The following is a 20,032-nucleotide window of genomic DNA, read 5'->3' on the forward strand; positions in this document are numbered from 1 at the left end:
GCGCTCAAATTGTTGCCTCAAAACAGTGGCAGCTAAGAGAGAAAATGCCGAGCATTGGACTGTGACCCAAGGGGTGTTGCCAAGCCTCTGAGTAGCTTTGCCCACAATTGGGAGCTTTGTAAACAATTCTGAGCTGAGAAGCACAGGCTTCAAATCTAGTGTAGTGCTGTTTCCCTATCTACTAACCAAAGGGCAGATCAGTAAGTGGATAGACAATATACCCTATTTGGCATTATGGAAGTAGATTAAATATGAGAGTGCAAGGAGTGCAGTAGCTTTGACCCTATATTGCTGGTTCTTTCATCCTCTATATCAGTCCTGCACAACATGTGGCCCCAGTGCTGGATACAGCCCTCACAAAAAATTGGTGCAGCCCTCAGAGGCTCTGAGCTTAACCTTAAGAGAAAGAGGTCACATGCAGCAGTACACCAGAGTCACAACTGTAACCTGCCATTCCCTCTGCCAAGTGTTTTACATCTACACATTTCATTCCTGTTACCAAAGTAACCTGTGAGAAAGGGGCACCACCGATAGATGCAGTAAGGATGCTGTAAGTGCTAGTCTTGATTGGAAATGCAGCCTGGAGAAGATTGTTGTATTTATGTTGTAGATGTGGGGAGCAGGTATGACATTTCAAGGGGTATTGTACCTTTGTTCAGGGTGGATGGGATCTTGGGATTCAGTTTATGTTAAAATTTGACATTAGATTGGCCATTTTAGAGGAAGAAGAAGGTGGTAAAGAAGAAGTTCTCAACTCTTCTTTGACTCTGTCATCTCCTTCTCATCAGGTACCAAAATCACCAACTCTACCCCTTTCATTTCCCTCATTTATGAGGGAGAAACTTAGCTTCACTATGAAGTTGTTGCGTGGTCTTCAAGGGACTTCAATGGTGCTGAGTTGGTGGTTCTTCCCTCTGGAGAAGAGGGAGATCACAGAGGCAAAGAGAGAGGAAGAGCAGCAGAGGCTAGAAAAAGATTGCCTCTCGCCACCATGCTGAGGGAAAGCGGGAAATAGATGCTAATTTGCTTTACTATTTGCTCTGAGGGAATGACACCATCATGCAAATGCTAAGTGTGCCCTTATCCACAGCCCAAAGAGATTGTGCCTATTTAATTTCAACCACTCACTACCATCAAGTTGTGCAAACTTATTCTACATGAAAAGTGTGACAGCCGAAGAGGTAGATCTCTATTGTTACCCTTTGCACCCAAATGGGAAAGGAATAACCCTTGCTTTTTCAGCATATAACACCAGAATGAGAATGCCATCAGGAAAGAGATGCCTCAGTTATTCACTCCTCCATATTCCTTAAAGCTTTACTACATTACAATAAAGCAAATTGACTTTTTTCCTGTCTTTTGATTAAGTTGGTAAAAGTAAAGGTTTTCCCCTGACATGAAGTCAAGTCGTGTCCGACTCTGGGGGTTGGTGTTCATCTCCATTTCTAAGCCGAAGAGCCGGCGTTGTGTGTAGACACTCCAAGGTCATGTGGCTGGCATGACTGCATGAGCGCTGTTACCTTCCCACCAGAGAGGTACCTATTGATCTACTCACATTTGCATGTTTTCGAACTGCTAGGTTGGCAGAAGCTGGGACTTTCAGCAGAAGCTCACGCCGCTCCCCGGAATAGAACCTGTGACCTTCCGATCAACAAGCTCAGCAGCTCAGCACTTTAACCCACTGCACCACTGGGGGTTCCTGTCTTTTGATTAGGTTGTTTCAAAAACAATGTTTTGAAATGACAAGTTATAAGATATGGAAATATGTGGAATATATTTTCCCTCTGTTTTTCTAACAAAGTCAGAATGAAACTATACTATTTCAAAAATAGCATAGGAACCAACAACTTGCTTAACTGTACTTTCTCCCAGTTCAGGCATAAAGACAAACCCAGCCAATAAGCAAAACAGAAGTAGAGATTTCTGATCTCTTCCTTGCTGCCACATGGAACAAAGATAGGGAAGCATATGAGTGACATACTTCCAGCTGCAGTTGGTTTGCAAACAACACTTTACTGGTCTGGTGTGCTTTTATGCCTAAATAATGTATATAGGCCATCAACAAACCACTGGTGGAACAATTCTTCAAGAAGAGTGAAGCAGAAATACAGAGTGAATATATGAAGCTGAATTCTTATTTGACCCAAAGCAAACAACTCAGTATAAATGGCTTGGGTCCTACATGGCTTAATTGAAAGGACTAGGTAAGGTAAAGGTTTTCCCCTGACATTAAGTCCAATCATGTCCGACTCTGGGGGTTGGTGCTCATCTCAATTTCTAAGTCGAAGAGCCTGCATTGTCTGTAGACACCTCCAAGGTCATTTGGCCAGCATGACTGCATGGAGCCATTCAAGCTCAAGGAAATGCTTCTTGTGATCCCACCACCCTCATACGCCCATTTCGTTGAAATGCAGAGGAAAGCCTGCTATGAGGCTATTATAAGCCTTCCTTCCAAGGAAACTCTGCTGGCTCTATGTTGTTTTTTTAATCAGCAGGTGATGACTGTTTTATTGCAGCATGCATTTAGTTATAAGAAAAGGGCCTTTTTAGTGCGCTTCACTGTTTTTGTTCTGTATTAAAGCTTTAAATGTCTTTAATTTTGTTGATAGTTTAATATTATGTAAACCACCTTTTGTATATTTATTTTATTTGTAATTTTCTTTATTTTGTAAACCATCCTGAGTCTCAGTTTGGAACAAAGGCAGGAAACAAACAGACTAATCGATGGATGGCAGTTGCCTATCACCTGTCAGGAAATTGAAATCACTGTGCAAGTTTTTACCTTATAGCTTACATCGTTTGCCTGTCAGTTTATAACTAGTATTGTAAAATAACAGACTATAAAATAATACATCATACACCTAAGCAAATCTGCAGAGGAGGGGAAACCTAGTGAGTAACCCTTCCATTCAACCTTGGAGTTGAAGAACAAAGTTAAGAATGAGAGAGAGAGAAGTTTTATACTGAACAGTAAGCACAAATTTAAAATATAGATCTTTGCTAAGAGCAGTAAACAGTGATGAGTGGGTTGTCAGCAGAAAGTACAGCCTTGGATTGAAAGTTTCGGTGATGTGTTTCTTTAGTAGCCCTTCCAATTACTACCTGTTCCAACTGCTATACAGGAGGATTTGGTCCGCTTGATGGCTGAATCTTGCATTGTATCTTTTCCTAAATTTTGTATTTTTACATTCAGAAATGTTACATGGAATTCTAAATCTGAATTTATAAACTAAAAACTTAACTGAAGACATGACATGTAAATGGTGCTCTTAAGACCATGACAGACCAGTTAAAATGATAGCAACTGGCATTTAAACTATTGATTTCAGCGTGACATTAAAGGACCAAATTCAATCACTATTCTCTTCAGTTGTCAAAGGTTAATAATAGTTGAAATTTGGTCCAAGGGAGAGAGGCAAGCATTGCCAGAGGAAAACAGTAAATTGTTTCTTCCTGAAACAAAGACAACCAGTAGCAAACAAATATGTGTGCGTGTCATCATTTTTGTGGTGTACTTCAGCATACGGGGAGGGCAAAATAAAGGAATTGAGTGCCTGTGTCATGTCTTCTAATTCTTTAGGTGCCCCATTAATTGTTTGTCTTTGTTCTAGTCCATCAACTATCAAAACACTGATTCTGGTTGTTAATTGCTTTCAAACCAGGTTCAACTTATGGCAATCTTATAGTCAACAATAGATTTGGTCAGGCCTTTCAGACTCATGGCTTCCCTGATTGGAATTAATCTATATATAATTCAGCTTTCCTCTTTTCCTATTGTGTTTCACATTATCAAGCATTATTATCTTTCCCAGTGAGTCAAACTGTTTTGTGATATGCCCAAAGTACAATAGCTGCAATTTGGTTACTTTGGCTCATAGAGGGAGTTTAAGATTGAGTTGCTATAGGCCCCATTTGCTTGCCTTTTTGGCAGTCCATGGTATTTAAAGAGCTCTCTCTAGCATCACATTTCAAATTAGTCAATTCCTATTAGCTTTCTTCAGTTTTCACAACAGTATAAAGAAATTATAAATGATGCAGCATAACTTTAGACTTGAGGATCTTATCTAGAGCCTTTCTAGATGTACTTCCAAATCTTAATCTTCTGATGTTTTGACTAAACACATCATTTTGATCATTACTGAGCCAAGGTACACAAAATCTTAATGACACAGCCAACACACATTTTGGTGCATCAAACGTTACCACTGTTTCTGGGTATATCTGACCTGCTGATTCCAAAAATGGCACTGCACTAATTTTCCCCTATCAGCTCTAGTTTTTGAGAACATTTGCCATTGCCATCTAGCAGTCACCATCTGCTCTCCCATAGGAAACTATGATAACAATATCTAAGAAACTAGAGTTGCTGGGGTCTATCCAATGGGCCCCAAATAACTTCAAGAAGAGACCTAAGACCAAGGCACAAGAAAAAAAATTGGAAGTGGGGGCTGTGTTATTTCAGTGTCTTCCTTGCCTACTAGAGTTATGTGGCCATCTGTGATCATTAGTTTTGTTTTCTTAATATTAAGTATTAATATTAAACTGTAACCTGGCTTTTGTACTTTTATCCCTTTCATCAATTGTTATTCCAAGTCTTTGCTACTTTCTGCCAGTAGTAGAAGATCTCTTGTTGTTCTTATTCCTCAGATTTACTTCCTCTTACTCTCCATATAAAAGGTGTCAGATAGAAGGCTATTTATCCTACTCTTAGTATCTATGAACACAACAATTATGCACATCATAATTCAAGAGTCATGGTCACTATGGGGCAATCCCCAGCTTGATCTATTTATTTACTCTATTTGTATCCCACCTTTCTCTTTCCCAAGGGGGACTCAAGGCGGCTTTACATATGGTAACTATTCAATGCCTTAGGACAAAAACAGTTAAAAATTAAAATTAAAAATTAAATGCACATTAAAACATATAAAATTGCAATACCTGTTATGGTATTCTTATTCACTCCTCCTTGGCAAAAGTAAAAATCCCAAAGTGTTACGAGATTGAGATGTATCTGGAGACATGGGCACAAAGAAACCTTTCTGTCTAATGTGGAGAGGATTCAAAAAAGGGGTTATATAAAACCCAGTGCTTAAGGACATCTTATCTGTCCCATTCAGTATAACTGGGATCAGATCTGGTTATATTGGATGGGATGATGCATATCGGGTACTATAAACTCTAATTCAAATGGGAAAAAATTGTAAAACCACCTCTGCATATTCCTTGCCTAAGAAAACCCTATGGAGTTCCTCAGGTTGCCATAAATTAACAGGTGACTTGAAGACATGTACTCAGAAACACACATCCTGAATCTCCTACTCCTTTAAGATTTCACTGTATATTTTTATATATCCCACAGAGTTGATTTATAGATCCATCATAAAATCAAATGATTATGACCTCTGTTATGCCATTGACAAATGCAAACAAATTAACAATAGTAGAATGCCATTTTAAAATGACTGGCAATGACAGCACCAAAAAAAGGGAGCATTTCCCCAATTCATGCAGGGCAAGAACATTTTATCCCTGTCATTTCTGTATGAACTCAATGGTATTTCTATCACTGTACAAAAAGGTGGTATGCAGTATGATTAAACAATATTTCAGCTTTTTAGTTCATATAGAGGTTACCTGCTAGAGGGCATAAAGGTTTGATTAGGTTTGCGTCGGACATGAGCAATTTCAAAGGAGAACCACATACCTTTTCTAATATATGAACACAACAACTACAAATGATTTTTTTCTTGTGACCAGGTATGACAAGTCTTTAGTTTAGTCCCTTTGCTATTACAAGGTAGAAGAAAAGGTATTGCAGGAAACATCAGTCCTGCAAATGATCAAGGAGTGCATTGAAGAGTGCAAGGATTATGCATTAGATATTTCATTTTTATTTGGTTTTAGAGAAGTATAAATAGTTGGCAGTATATGACTAGTCTCTGTAAAGATAAAGATAAAATGGAAAATGACTTTAAATCCTTGCAACTGCTCTATTGGGGCTCTTCAATAGTCTATCTAAGCAGGCTTTCTGAATCTAATAATGGCCTCCGCTACAGTATGTGTAAGGAATTCATGAGGTGCAACAAACTGCATTAAAGGAAGGGACATATTCGGACCAGTTAGTGGCAGCAGTCCATTGAGACTACGGCTAAAGTCTTTTTGGTGTCAATACAGTGACATAAGTTGTAGAGTGAATTTTCTGGATAACTGGGAAAGGCCATATCCAACTAATAACAGCAACAGAATTTCACATAAAATCTGTTGCAGATGCACAATCATGCACCTAAAATAGTGCACTCATGTCAATGTACTGCCTCTGTACATTTTGCCATTTACCATTTTTCATATGTTGATATTCAGTATCTGAATTGCATAGTGCTAGCTTATCGTAACTCTGCCAGTGGATATTTATGCTCCATACTGTGTAGTATCTTGGTATATATGTCCATGGATCACACGTATGGTATGCAGCATGCAATACTACACCAGACAATGCTGTATTTGACCAGGAATATCTATGTTCAAAGGAATATAAGCAGATGTTTCATCCCAAGTTGACTATTAGTCCTTCCAGCTGACTATACTGACTCGCATTGGTTCTCCAGGGTTTTAGGCAGCCCTATATTGCAAGCCTAGGGATTGAACTTAGAATCTTTTGTATGTAACATGTGTGATCCACCAATGGGCTATGGCCCTTTTGCTTTTGAGATAAAGTCACTGTTCAGGGACAAAGCCAAATATCTGGGGCCCCTGAATAATTTTGATTTAATTTTAATTAGCACAGCGGTTTAAAGCCGCCAGCTACAGGAAAGACTGATGACCGGAATAGTTAATAGTTCAAGCTGTGAGTTGGGGTGAGCACTCAACTGTCAGTCCTAGCTCTCTGCCTATCTAGCAGTTCAAAAGCATGCAATGTGACTAGACAAATAGGTACCGCCTTCCAGTGGGAAGGTGAAAAGGGTGCCCTATGCAGACATGCAGGCAAAAGATTGAAGAAGGCTATAGCCAGCAGGCTCCTTCAGCATGGAAAAATTGAACAGCAGCACCTCCCCATGGCTGGAAGTTGAGCACCACCTCCAGATGCCAGAAATTGATAAAATGGGGAAGACTTTTACCTATCTGTGTATTGTATGTCATTGTTCGTATTTAAAAGCATTAAATGTTTGCCTTATATGTAGTGTAACCTGCTCTGAGCCCCTCTAAGTAAAGGGTATTAGTATTAACAATGAAATGTAATTATCCCTTTTTAAAAAATTCACCTGGATTCAACTATGACATAGGCCAAAAGAAGTACCCAGAAATTATTCGACTTCTAGAATATTGTTTTGGTGAATTTTAGGGCCAAATTATATGTTATGCAGTAAACGTTTCTCTTGTACATGAAATGTTATTGATTATGGTTAGAGCAATACAGGTTATCATATATTGACCTAGCTTCCTTTCAGACTTGTATAGTGTGTGATGGGAGATACTGCTGTACAGACAACACAATCATTTATATTTTCTTTTTTTCCATGAATCCCCTTTCTTTAAACACAGGTTACATAGATTTCCCGTAATGAACTGGAAATTTTCAGGAAATCATTCTTAATTTTTTGGAAACTGATTTAAAAGAATGAATCTATAGAAAAAACAAACTTTTTTTAAAGAAAACAAAACTGATTTGGAAAGAAGCCAGAACCAAAAAGAAGACATTGAACTAAATGAGTTACTAACATATTCCAGTAACGGTAGTAATTTTGTCCTTGCTAGAAAGCAACAGCAGGAGAGAAGATTAAAGAAAGCAACAGGGAAAAATGGAAAACAGATACCCAGGAGGCAAAAGGAAAGGAAAGTACTTAAAGCAGCCAAAAATAAAAATCAGACATATTTGTATATATACTACTAAAAAAAAATAAGGGGAAAATCTCTAAAAAGATTGTTGAAATAGTAAAAGAAAAGCATAAAATTGAGATTTACACAATTCTTTGCTATTGATTTTAGCTGGGTTGTTATTTCCTTTTGTCAATCCATCTTGAATTAGCTGTGAATGTGTGAATACATTCACTCAATCAAAAATCAAGCAGCCTAAATATTTAATCTTTTGACCATGTAATAACAAGATCAAATTATATAGGGCAACAAAACAAGCAAAAGACACCTCCTAAAGCATTGTGTGAATTGATTTTATAGAGGAACTCATGTTACTTTGTTCTTCTTTTGATCATGCAAATAATTTAAGTGACACATGATCAGTATAAATTTGGCACTATTTTGCCACTCTTGCTGTATCAGCTTGATACCACTTCGACTGTTAAGGCTCCATGCTAAGGAATTCTGGGTTATGTATGTCATATGATGTCAATCTTGAATTATTTCATTCCCGTATGGAAAAAAATTAAATATTTTGAACATTTTTGCTGATAAAAAAAAACAGTGCACAACTTCTTCTTCTTATTCTTTTTGCAAAATCTTTCTTAAGATGAATTGTTGGGCGTAGTCCAATGTTTTGTAGAAAACACAATGCTTTGGATCAAACTCCTTCTAATGTCATACGATTTTAAAAAAAATATTTTGGGACTTTTCTGCAAGGTTGGTTGTTACCTCTCCCCCCAATTCAAAACACAACCTTCTCCTTTTTTTTTTTTTTAAAAAAAATGTAACTATTCTTTAAAGGTTAGACAAATTCAGTGATGAGTACATATTTGTTATGTGAAGAAGCCAGTGAGTACTGCTTTTTATTAGGTCCCAATTAACACCAGATATTTTAAAAGAAAAGAAAGGACAGGTTTAATTATGTGAAAGGCCAATTATGGAGACAAGAAACCACAGCGACACTTTTCTCAGCATGACCAGCTACATCAACAGACATTGATGGGAACCTAGTAGGAAGACGACAACCTGATATAAATGTGAAGTTAATGTAATAAGCCATTTCTCAAGGATCAGTAGTTTCATGTGTAATGGAAATCTCTTCCTCTCTGTTTTGTGCCACATTTGCCATGCATTTCTTTGTGCTGTTTTGTTTAATTGTTCTGTTGCTGCTGCTGTTGTTCAGGTCACCTCACGGCCCCTTTTTTAATGCCCAGATTTACATCTCTCTGAAATAATCTCCTTATTTCTATGGTAGTTTCATTGTGAAATCTCCCAAGAGAGAGAGAGCTGAGTGAAGTCCTTTATTAATGATCAGACCCTAGACAAAGGTCATGAAGACAGCACAGGTATTTAGCTTTGCCTTGGAGCTGATAAGCTTGAAGTCAGCTGGTCAATTTTATTTTTAACCCCTGACCCCATCTAACCATACCAAATTCTTCACTGGAACCATCAATCTTCAGGCCCTGCTAGGATATAATTACAGATCCATCCAACCTGGGATACAGGAAGAATCTGATCCTCTATTACAAAGGGATCGTTATTGCACAGGAATCTACCAACAATTGTCCTGATTTCCTGCAACAATAAAATCAATGTGTGCATAACATTTATAGAAAAGGGTGGCAGAAAGTCTAAGAACAAACTAAAATTAAAAATGAGCCTTGTGTGCATGCTTTTTTCTGGGGAAAGTGAGGAACAGAAACAGCAGCTAGTTGGGATTATTTTTGTCATGCAAATTTCATCGTAAGATCTGTAGCTCATTGTTGGAGACAGATAAGCTTTCGACCTTCAAATTTAAAACAAAGTGCTAATGTTGCAGCATCTGGAAGGTGCAGGGAGAAGGATACAGATGGCCAGATGGATGCAGGATGGAAAAGGCTCCCCTCACGATTCTATGTTCCTGGTGAAGGTAAATTGTGAAGGGTCTTCTGCCCACATCAAGATAGAAATGCAAGCATTTTACCTTCCCCCAACCCTCCTGTCTGTCTGTCTTTTTTTAATAAGCCGTTTTCAACCTGTGCCAGCAGGAATAATGTATGCAAGCATTGGAAGCCTCTTGGATGTGCAGTCAGTGGGGAACAGCCTAGCTACATGCATTTTTACATATCTTCCAGCTACCAGAGAATCAAAGCGCCAACTGCAGAATTTTAGTGCCCAAGGCTATCCTGTGGATTTATAAGACCCCTTGAAGGAGCTTGGATACACAAGCCAATAATGTGCCAAACTTATTATTATACAAACATGTACATATATAACAGTAGCCAATTTTGCTCTCCACCTAATGTGGATTTTTCTTTTAATATTTTATATGCTTCTATTATCTTTAAAATAAATTCTTCATTTAGAATGTTATTTCACTGGCTCAGAGCATTACATTATGGAAATTGGGCTGGTGTTAACTGATAATTCTCATTCTGAAGAATGCTGTGCACCCCAGAACACTTTCTGATTGTTTTTTATTTGAATTCAAAACCCAGCACATCCCATAGGCTTAGTACAACTTAGATTAAATTCCTTGTTTCCGAGTGAAATACTCTCGCATCACTCTTCCTCTCCCCTTTTCTCTGTTCCTAGCTTTTCCACAAATAAATATGGAACAGGGAGAAAAAAGGACTTTGCCCAAATGAACTTCTATCTATTTCTCATCCTGGGAGAAAGAAAGGATATAAATCCAATAAATAAGCAAGCAAGCAAACAAGTTAACAGATAAATAATATACATGCCTCTGCAATATTTGCTAAGTTGATTTATTAGTGTTTCTTTGTTTCCAATAGAGGAGAAAATCTGAGGCTCTCCAGAAGTATTTGAATTCCACCTTCCAAAGTCCATTACTATGATGGCAAAGACTGCTGGGAGTTGTTGTTCAATAACATCTAGAAGGTTAAAGATGTGCATCTCTCATATAAACAAACTCCACACACTATGCTAATCTGCCTAGAGGAATTTAAATAATGACAGATGAGTACTGAACATTTTCCTGTGAATTCAGTTCAGGTTTCTGCTTACAGTACGATCCCTGTATCCACAGAGAATAGGTTCCACACACACACACTCTCACACACATATAGATAGCTGACATTGGACAATAGCAAATCCTATATATTGACCAGAAACATACTGAAGAATCTCACTGGATGGTCTAGAGAAATTCACAAACACTCCTAAGGTGGAATATTTTTGGAGCATGGGTAACTGTGGGTATCATACCCACGGATACAGGGCTCGCACTGTACTTTTTATCTGCAGCATCATTGGTAGATTCTTCTATATTAGTGGTTCCCAACTTGGGGTCCATGGACCACCAGTGGTCTGCAAGAACGAAAATATGATCAGCGGCCTCACCATTACACTGTTGCCTCAAAAACACATAGCAACAAGAGTGACTGGTCTCGCAAAACCCACTTATGGTTCCGAGGCAACAGGGATGTCAAGAGGGGAGAGGCTGACTATCCACGAAAGATTACTACTACCACATCAGCTCTAGATTATTAAATATGCTTTTCTGTGGATGAGCAGATGGTGATTACTGGATGGCATATGTTCTGTATCAGAAACTAGAGCTGATGTGGTCTATCCAATGCAATTATCTGAATTAGCACTCTAAATAATCAAACCAAATCTAAAGTTGACCAAAAAATTGATTCATAAGCCATTTGGTATTAAAGTTGGAGAGTCACTGGTCAAAGCAGTCCCTGGTCAAGTAGTCCCTGGTTAAAAAAAGGTTTGGACAACTGTTCTATATCTATTTGAAGACATTTATATCTTGTCTTTGTCAAATGGCTTCAAGACATTTAGCAATAAAATCTTGCTTGATGAAGTTCATCATGTACAAAATGTTTAGTGATATAGACATTTTGAAAATCTAGGAAGAGTCCTGCTCTAGAAAGTGGAGAAAGTAGATATAAATAGTATATCTTAATTCTTTTCTCCCAATGTACTGTATGCTTTCTTGTAGTAGAGAATATCGGCTATAGGAAAATGGTTTAAGAGAACATAGTAGCAATACAGAAAAATGAGTTTTTGGGCTTGATTGCATCATATATATTTTGCCATTGTGGAGAGGAATCCATTATGTAGCCATCTCAACCCACGTAAAACTCATCTATTGACTGTGACTCTCAATATCGCCATTTAGTGGCCAGTGGAGAAAAAGGGTGCTGGATCTGGACAAAGGTCAATGTCATCCACCAAAGCATCCGGAGAGGTTCTCAGAGACTTATGTCATCACTGAAAATCAAGCTCCAAGGCCATTGTAAGACATTGCCCTCCTTTGTCCCTCTCCACCCTCCTCCTTATATGCTTCATCTCTCTATGATGGTTCTTAGCTATCATTTTCTGTGCTGGAAGAGCTTTCTCTATTTCCACTGTCTTGTGCAGATCACTAGCTGTTGGGGTTAGAGCTTCTGCAGAGATGGGCAAAAAGTTAAGACAATCTGCACAAGGAGACTAAAGGATTCAGATAATTATATATCTCACAGGATTTTCCTATAGCCTCATCACACCAGAGCATGGATCTTCTTTAAATCCAGTTTCTGCCTCCTGCAGATTTCTGAGATTTATAGTTTAGCAAGGCCCAAGACCTGTCTGGCTGAGCAGCTTAAAGGCCCCTACCTAAACTACAACCCCCAGTTTTATGCAGGAGGCAATAACTGGATTTTAAGTGGATCCATGCTCAAATGCGATGACAGGTAATTATGTGAAATGCCTACCAGATCTCTAAATGGGAAGATGATGAGAGTGGTGGGCATGATTCCTCCTGAGTGTCCTCTCTCAGGGAATGGAGCTAAACCAGACTTCTAATTCCCTATTGAGCTAGCAGCAATGAAAGGAATGAAAAGGCCATTAGACTGAAGTAAAAACACTTTGTTATCTGGACCCCCAAGTCTATGGTAAAGGTACCAGTACAGTATTTCCATAAAGAGATCACCCCAAATTATACTATGGTGGTACTGCAAAATTCTGTATAATTGCAATTGCTATAGCACCAATGGCAAAAGTATGATAGCTGCAATGTGGGTCTGAATGAATGAGGGGAATATGTGTGTGAATGAGGGGAATATGTGTGTGAGACAGTGCAGCGAATGAGAGACGCAGCTGCGTCAGAGTCGTGGCAACATTGTTCACCAGAAAGTGGGAGAGGGAACATTTCTATCCCGTTTACTGTCTTTGTAAGCCGTTGTTTATCATTTAACATTAAATAAGTTACATACATTACTTCACCCTTATCCTCTCCCACCTGAATTAAATTACTTCACTGCTATCCTGTTGCAGTTGCTGTGCTATCTCACGCACATCTTCCCTTCATTAATTCCGAGCCATGTTGTGCAACTAGCATAGTGTAGGGTCCCAGCTATCATACTTTTGCCGCACCAATTTTGACTATGTGTTTGAATTGAAGAACAAAAAACCCCCACATCTAATGTACTACATCTGGTATACCATAAATTAATCAGACCTTCAAAACTCAATAAAAGGCTGGTTATATGTGCATTTACAAAACTTAACATATCTCTTTTTTATTACTATATAATGAATCATTTGCAGTGAAATATGTGAACTTACTCCATTGTAAAGTAATATAAATAAATACAATTCTATGAGCTGCTTGATAATTCTGACATTATATATCTACATTTGAAAGACTGTTGCAGAGAATATTCTATATTCTGGGCTTATTTTTATGCACAGTAATTCACCTCCTTCCCCCAAATCCGCAGGCTAAATTCCCAGCCATACCATAGTTATTGATATATCTGAACACAACTAACCAGCCAGTCGTAGAGTTGCATTGCAGGGCCTAAAGATTGCTCTAGAGATTCATTGAGAAATATCCTCTCTAGGAATTTGCTAGGTCTTCCTGGGTGACCCTATGGTAACTTCCGGGGGGAAGCATGCCATATAATTGCCTGGTGGACCTAGAAAATTCTCAGAAGTATCTCTTTGGCCTGGGCACAAGTTGGTGGCTACAGATATGCAGCTCTCAGTACACTGTCTATTCTGGGATAGGAATTGGAGTCCAAAAGTTAAAGAACCAAATATTTACCAACCCATCTAGTATCATATCCAAATGGATTTTGGAGCGTAAATATTCATGAATTATGTTTCAGTAAGTACAATGGCTTCTTAACTTTGCAAAAATGATCCTGGATTGCACTGCTAGGAAATGTGTCAATTGGATAACAGAATCAATTGCTTAGAACGTAATTGATATCCCAAAATGCTATCCATATCCCAGAATAGATTGCATTGTTCCAAGGTCCTGAATCTATATGTAAAATAGATCCAGTTCAGATCAAAAAAGTTCAGATCAGAAAACAGTGGACTGACCTACTGATGCTTTAGCACCAGCTTCTGTTGCTTAGCTTACTATCTAGGAACCATGAAACACTCCTGCTGCAGCTAACCTTCTGCAAAATGCCTATGAGCTCAAAGTCGCTTGTACTGCATTTCCCCAGGGAGACTGGTCAACATTAAGAATGTATAAAGTACAATTCTGTCTGAGCATTTTGGCAACTATTTGTTATGATATTGCTTCCTGTCAAGCGCATAATGCAATTTTGTCTTCCATAAAAATAAACGCTGTGTGTAATCTCAGACTCTTGTCATTTCCCACATTTCTGGCACTAAATATTTAAACAAGGGGAGGCCAGAGAATCCCAAGCTAGTGATCGACTTCATGTGCTCCAGCCCCCGAGGTACGACTATCAATGGAACGGTGCTGTATTGTCGAAGAGACATGAAAGAGATAGCCGATGAAAGACCTACCTGCCCACAGGCGAGGCCCATGCCTCGTTCTCCCATGCCATGCGGACAAGATAAATTTAACTCCAGGGCATCTGCTCCAGAAGCCTGTATGGCACACAGAAAAGGAAATATCAAATATTAACTGCCAAATGGTATACCACTTCACTGAAGGTAATTTCCCAAATGACAACCTGATGTGTAGATAACTCACGACGCATGCAATATCTCTCCCAACACGCGCATACACACACACACCAATATTTATTTCACTTCATGACTAATTCAAAGCAAAATGTAGCAAAGTGATACATGGCAAAGCAAACTTTAAAGGGACACATTCAAAAAGGGAGCATGATTCTCCATAAGAAAAGCTTTTGTTAACTCTTACTCTGCCTCAAATCAACTGTGAACTCTATTAAAGTCATTTTAGATAGTAAGAGCCGAAGGAAGAAAGCTATTGGAAAGCATGTGTGTTTTTTTGTGTGTGCATTGCTAAACCTATACCTGAATAACAATTCTGTGCCTGTTGTAAACAAGCTCTTTAGAGGGAAGATTATATTTAGCCATTCTTTCTGCTATTCTACTTGTGTACACAGTTTCTCATAATGGAAATTTGGTTAATTGTTTCCAATTACAGCTTGTTGCTGGTGGTTTCCTCATACTTCTAAATCTATTGCATTCATTTGTTGATGTATTTCTTGGGGGGAAAAACCCTGAAGATTGATTTTAATTCAGTAAACACGTTAGTGTTCAGCAGAGAATAGATCACATGGAGGATATGAATAAATCTGGCACTATTACACTTATACCTGGAATGAGAGGGGCAGGTGTCTTTGGCTTTTAAATTTTAATTATGTTTTGTTTAATCTGGTTTAATAACAATTCACTTCTTTGAGGCTTGTGTGTTCCCCAAACCCCCTCTGAGTGTTCATTTCCCTCCCCTTTCACAAAAAAGTCCCCCTATTCCGAGGTTTGGACCGTCAATACATTATTGCCTGCCGGAGATGTGAGGTTGACCAACTAGTCCCATATTTGATGATAAAGGATACAAAGGATATTTACAGATTTTGTGATCCATCAGGAGCAAGAGTGCCTCAATGTGTCAAGACACAACTACAAATATATCTATCCACCAATGTTTTGAGCTTTTAGAAGAAATTGAAGTCTAGCAAGAAGTGTTTAGCACAAATATTCACAAGCAAATACCAAAATGCAAAACAAACAAATGCACAAAACCATCACAATTTTGCCCAGCAGGGAAAAAAAGCTTTTGACATTTTCCTTTCTTTCCCATGCCTGAGAATGTGTTGATTTTCCTCCCTACCAATTACGTTCTGCTAGCAGGCCTTTGGCTCTTAAACTGTAAATACATTGAAACTGGTTTGTTGTCATTTTTTTACTGATTTATTCTTGTTTTTATACAATGCAAATGTATTTGACTTACATTTGTATTGTTGTTAGATACTTTTGGCACCATCCAGCTGGATATAGATGTACTAATAAATGAATAAATAAATATTTTAATGTTTCTGTTCAGGAACCTCTACAAACTCTATATGCATTGATGACGAAACATGGGATAAACAAGACCAGGCACAGAGAATTTTTTTGAAACACGGGCCACTTTATACAATCGAAAACAGTGAGTGTGAAAGGATCAAAGGTATGAACAACCTAGTAATCATCCGGAGTTTTGGGGTCAGATGTCATCTGTACACAGATGATGTTCAGCTCTATCACTCCTTCCCACCTGTCACTAAGGAGGCTGTGCAGGTCCTGAATCAGTGCTTGGCTGCTGTGTCAGTCTGGATGAGGGTTGAAACTAAATCCAGACAAGACAGAGGTACTCCTGGTCAGTCGAAAGGCCAAACAGGGGAAAGGGTTACAGCTTATGTTAGATGGGGTTACACTCCCCCTGAAGACACAGGCTCGCAGTTTGGGAGTGATCCTGGACTCATCGCTGAGCCTGGAACCCCAGGTCTCGGCGGTAGCTGGGAGATGTTTTGCACAATTAAAACATGTGTGCAAGATGCACCCGTTCCTTGAGAAGTCTGACTTGGCCACGGTGGTCTGTGCTCTTGTTATATCCCCGAATAGACGACTGCAATGCACTCTACATGGGGCTGCCTTTGAAGACTGCCCGGAAGCTTCAACTAGTCCAATGGTCAGCAGCCAGGTTGCTCACTGGAGCGACGTACAGGGAACATACAACTCCTTTGTTACGGCAACTCCACTGGCTGATGATCAGCTTCCGAGCACAATTCAAAGTGCTGGTTTTAAACTGTAAAGCCCTAAACGGTTCTGGCCCAGACTACCTGTCCGAACGTATCTCCTGCCATGAACCATCACGAAATTTAAGTTCTTCAGGAGAGGCCCTGCTCTCGATCCCACCACTATCGCAAACACGGTTGATGGGGATGAGAGAAGGGGCCTTCTCAGCAGTGGTCCCTCGCCTATGGAACACCCTCCCTAGAGATATCAGATTGGCCACCTCCCTCCTGTCTTTTAGAAGGAAAATCAAGACCTGGTTATGGGACCAAATATTTGATCAGTGAGCAACGAGTGGAAGAAGATCACACAACTTATGGCAATGAATTGACCGAGACTGGTTTTGGGATTTCTATTTTAATGGATGTGTCTTAATTAATTTTTTCAATTGTTGTTTTAATTTTTAATATTTTGATTGTATTGTGGTTGTTTTTATGATGCTAGCATCGTATGATGCTAGCATCGTATGATGCTTTTGTTAGGCCGCCCTGAGTCCCCCTTGACTCAGGGCGAGAAGGGCAGGGTATAAATATAGGAAATAAATAATGCAGGAATAGCAGAAACCAGATACAACCTCTAAACAAGCTCCCCAGTCTTCCTTTGAATGAAACACCTGAGCCCAGAGAGACAGCCAATAACTGGCCACATGCTTAACAGAAGGCAGGTGCAAGGTATATCTACCTCAAATCTCAGGATTTAAACTCAGAGCAAAACATCTAGGTCACCTTCAAAGGAAGATTCAAAAGGCAGAACTCAAACCAAAGAGTATGAGAAGAGGGGCCTTAAGGTCTTAAATATTAGCCTGCTGATCTAGGCATGCATCTCGGCAGCTTGCATCGGGTACCTTTGGGCATCATGGTGGCCATCAACACACGGGGAGTAGTGTATATTTTCCAGATTCCCTGAAGAAGAATATTTTTAATAAGATGCCTTTCCTAATGAAGGATCATCCTAGGAAGTCTATGAGAAGACAAAATGGGACTTGGTTTGAATGACCCATGGGTTATTAGAATCATTATTTTCAAATTTGTACTAATACATATAAATTAGCATCTGTACATTTTCCATATCTATTTTCTTATGTTTGTGTGCATGTGGGAGACTTGTAAGTAGACACCCTAGCCATGGGCATTCATGACATAGATGACATCATGAAGCTTGTTCTATGAGTAGACATGGGCAGAGGGAACTGAACCTGTTGATTTCAAGTGAGGTTTTTGTGTATTTGTAACAACAATTCTTGCATAACTTGGCACAAGCAGCACAAATAATGTGATCACCACAAATTGCATAAATTTATTTATTTATTTGAAACATTTATATTCTGCTCTTCTCACCCCGAAAGGAACTCAGGGTGGATCACAACATATATACAGCAAGCATTCCATGCTGGGACATAAAATAACTATAAATAACTATAAATATATACAAACACTAAAATCAGTTACATCTACTTTAAAATCAGCTGTTTTAAACCATCTCAAAACACCATGGCATGAATTGTGCAGGTAAAATGTGGCAATCATAGCCTGCTCTTTGGTTATTGTTATGAACCTTCAAGTTGTTTTCAACTTATGGTGACCTTGGTGATAATTTCTTGGCAAGATTTATTCAGAAGTGTTGCAAGTGTGTGACTGCTCAAGATTATTCAGTGGGTCCCAAGGCTGAGCTGATATTCAAATACCTCTTAAAGCACATTGACACTGACCATTTAATGTGATGTTGTGTGTAGTTTGGAAAGTGAGGATGAGGAGATTCTGGTAGAAGGCTCAGCAATCCAGTTGGAGCCCAGCAGCTCCCTCATCCAAACTTTGAAGCAACACCCGTAAAATGAGCTATTCTTTCTAGCCTGCAGAACAAATGCAAGCAACTTCCTCTGAGCAAGTTGAGGAAGAGTTAATTGTTCAATTTTTGTGGACCCGAGAAAAATGAGGTTTCAGTTGCACAGGTCCTTGAGATTATCTGAGAGGAGAACTAGCAACAGATAACACCTGTGAATTTAGGATTTAAAGAACTGAAGACTGGTACCTAGTTGCTGGCTGCAATGTCAGATCTAGAAGCTATGGCCCTGGACTCTTGATATCTCATGGTTCCTGAACCCTGGACTTACCTTGAACTTTGGCTTACAGATTCTGTTTCAAACTTGTATTCTGGACCCTCTAGTAATTGGTTAATGACCCTGGAAGGGATATTTGACTTCTCTATTTGTGTTCTCCTGCTAATGTTTGCACCTCTCTTGGACTATTGGCTTGACCTTGGACTGTTGATTAATGCTCTGCTACTATTTGGGGTCGAGGCTTCTGACATGCAGCTTGAAGCTGACTTCAAACTCTGGTGGTTACAAAACATATGCCAACAAAGCACGCTGCAGCATGAATTGAAGGGATTAAAGCACATCAAGCCAAGTAGGGGGAAAGTACAAGTTAAACTCCTTAATGCACTTCACCAAGTCCCCAACGTAAACCATACTACACTGTGAAATCGGCTCTGCAGAATGCAAAGCACATTATAGAGACCTACCTGCACTGAATCATGTTTAAAAATTGGAAGAGGGGGTGTGCTGAAAAAATACCTCAAGGGCATAGCTGGGCATCAGGGGACTAATTGGCTCCCTGGGACAAGTATCTGATTACTGCCATTGCTAACTATCATTTTTCCCTTACTCCCAATGCATCTGGAGCACTGGTGCAAATATCACCCAGAAAAAATATTACGGATACAGAAACAAGTTTGAGGCTACCTTCCATGGTTAATGTAATCACCATCCAGGCCTCTAACCTTTCCAGACATGTCAGTTTAATCATATGCATAGAGAAATAAATTTTTCCCAAACGAGTTCCAAACTGACCTAAGCAGTCAGTGTAGATGAGCCCTCAGAGTCTTAGTCCAGCACATAAACATCTATACTATACTGGCTGTGGGTTGTTTTTGTTTTTTGTTTTTTTTGGGGGGGGAGGGTGCAGCTTTCATGCAAAATATAGTTTTGCAAGTTTAAATACTATTATTATGAACATGCAAATTGCTCTTGATGTCTCACAAAGAGACAAAAAGGTGTATTTCACTGTGCTTGTCTACCAGGATGAAACAATCAATGAATCACATTCTTTTGAACCATATAAATGCAGTGCAAAACTGGAAGGAGAGCACACACAATTGTTCACAA

At 39.1% G+C, this 20,032-nt stretch overlaps 1 protein-coding gene across 1 annotated transcript in view; it reads right to left on the reverse strand.

The window, feature by feature from the left end:
• Positions 1-20,032, reverse strand: part of DPYD (dihydropyrimidine dehydrogenase) — a 594,355-nt gene that overhangs the window by 140,774 nt on the left and 433,549 nt on the right. The window contains exon 16 of the mRNA XM_060773944.2: positions 14,623-14,706. Within this exon, the coding sequence (XP_060629927.2) occupies positions 14,623-14,706 (84 nt within the window). The remainder of the gene's footprint in view (positions 1-14,622; positions 14,707-20,032) is intronic.

This window comes from Anolis sagrei, chromosome 4 (assembly GCF_037176765.1).
Source record: "Anolis sagrei isolate rAnoSag1 chromosome 4, rAnoSag1.mat, whole genome shotgun sequence".
NCBI lineage: Eukaryota > Metazoa > Chordata > Lepidosauria > Squamata > Dactyloidae > Anolis > Anolis sagrei.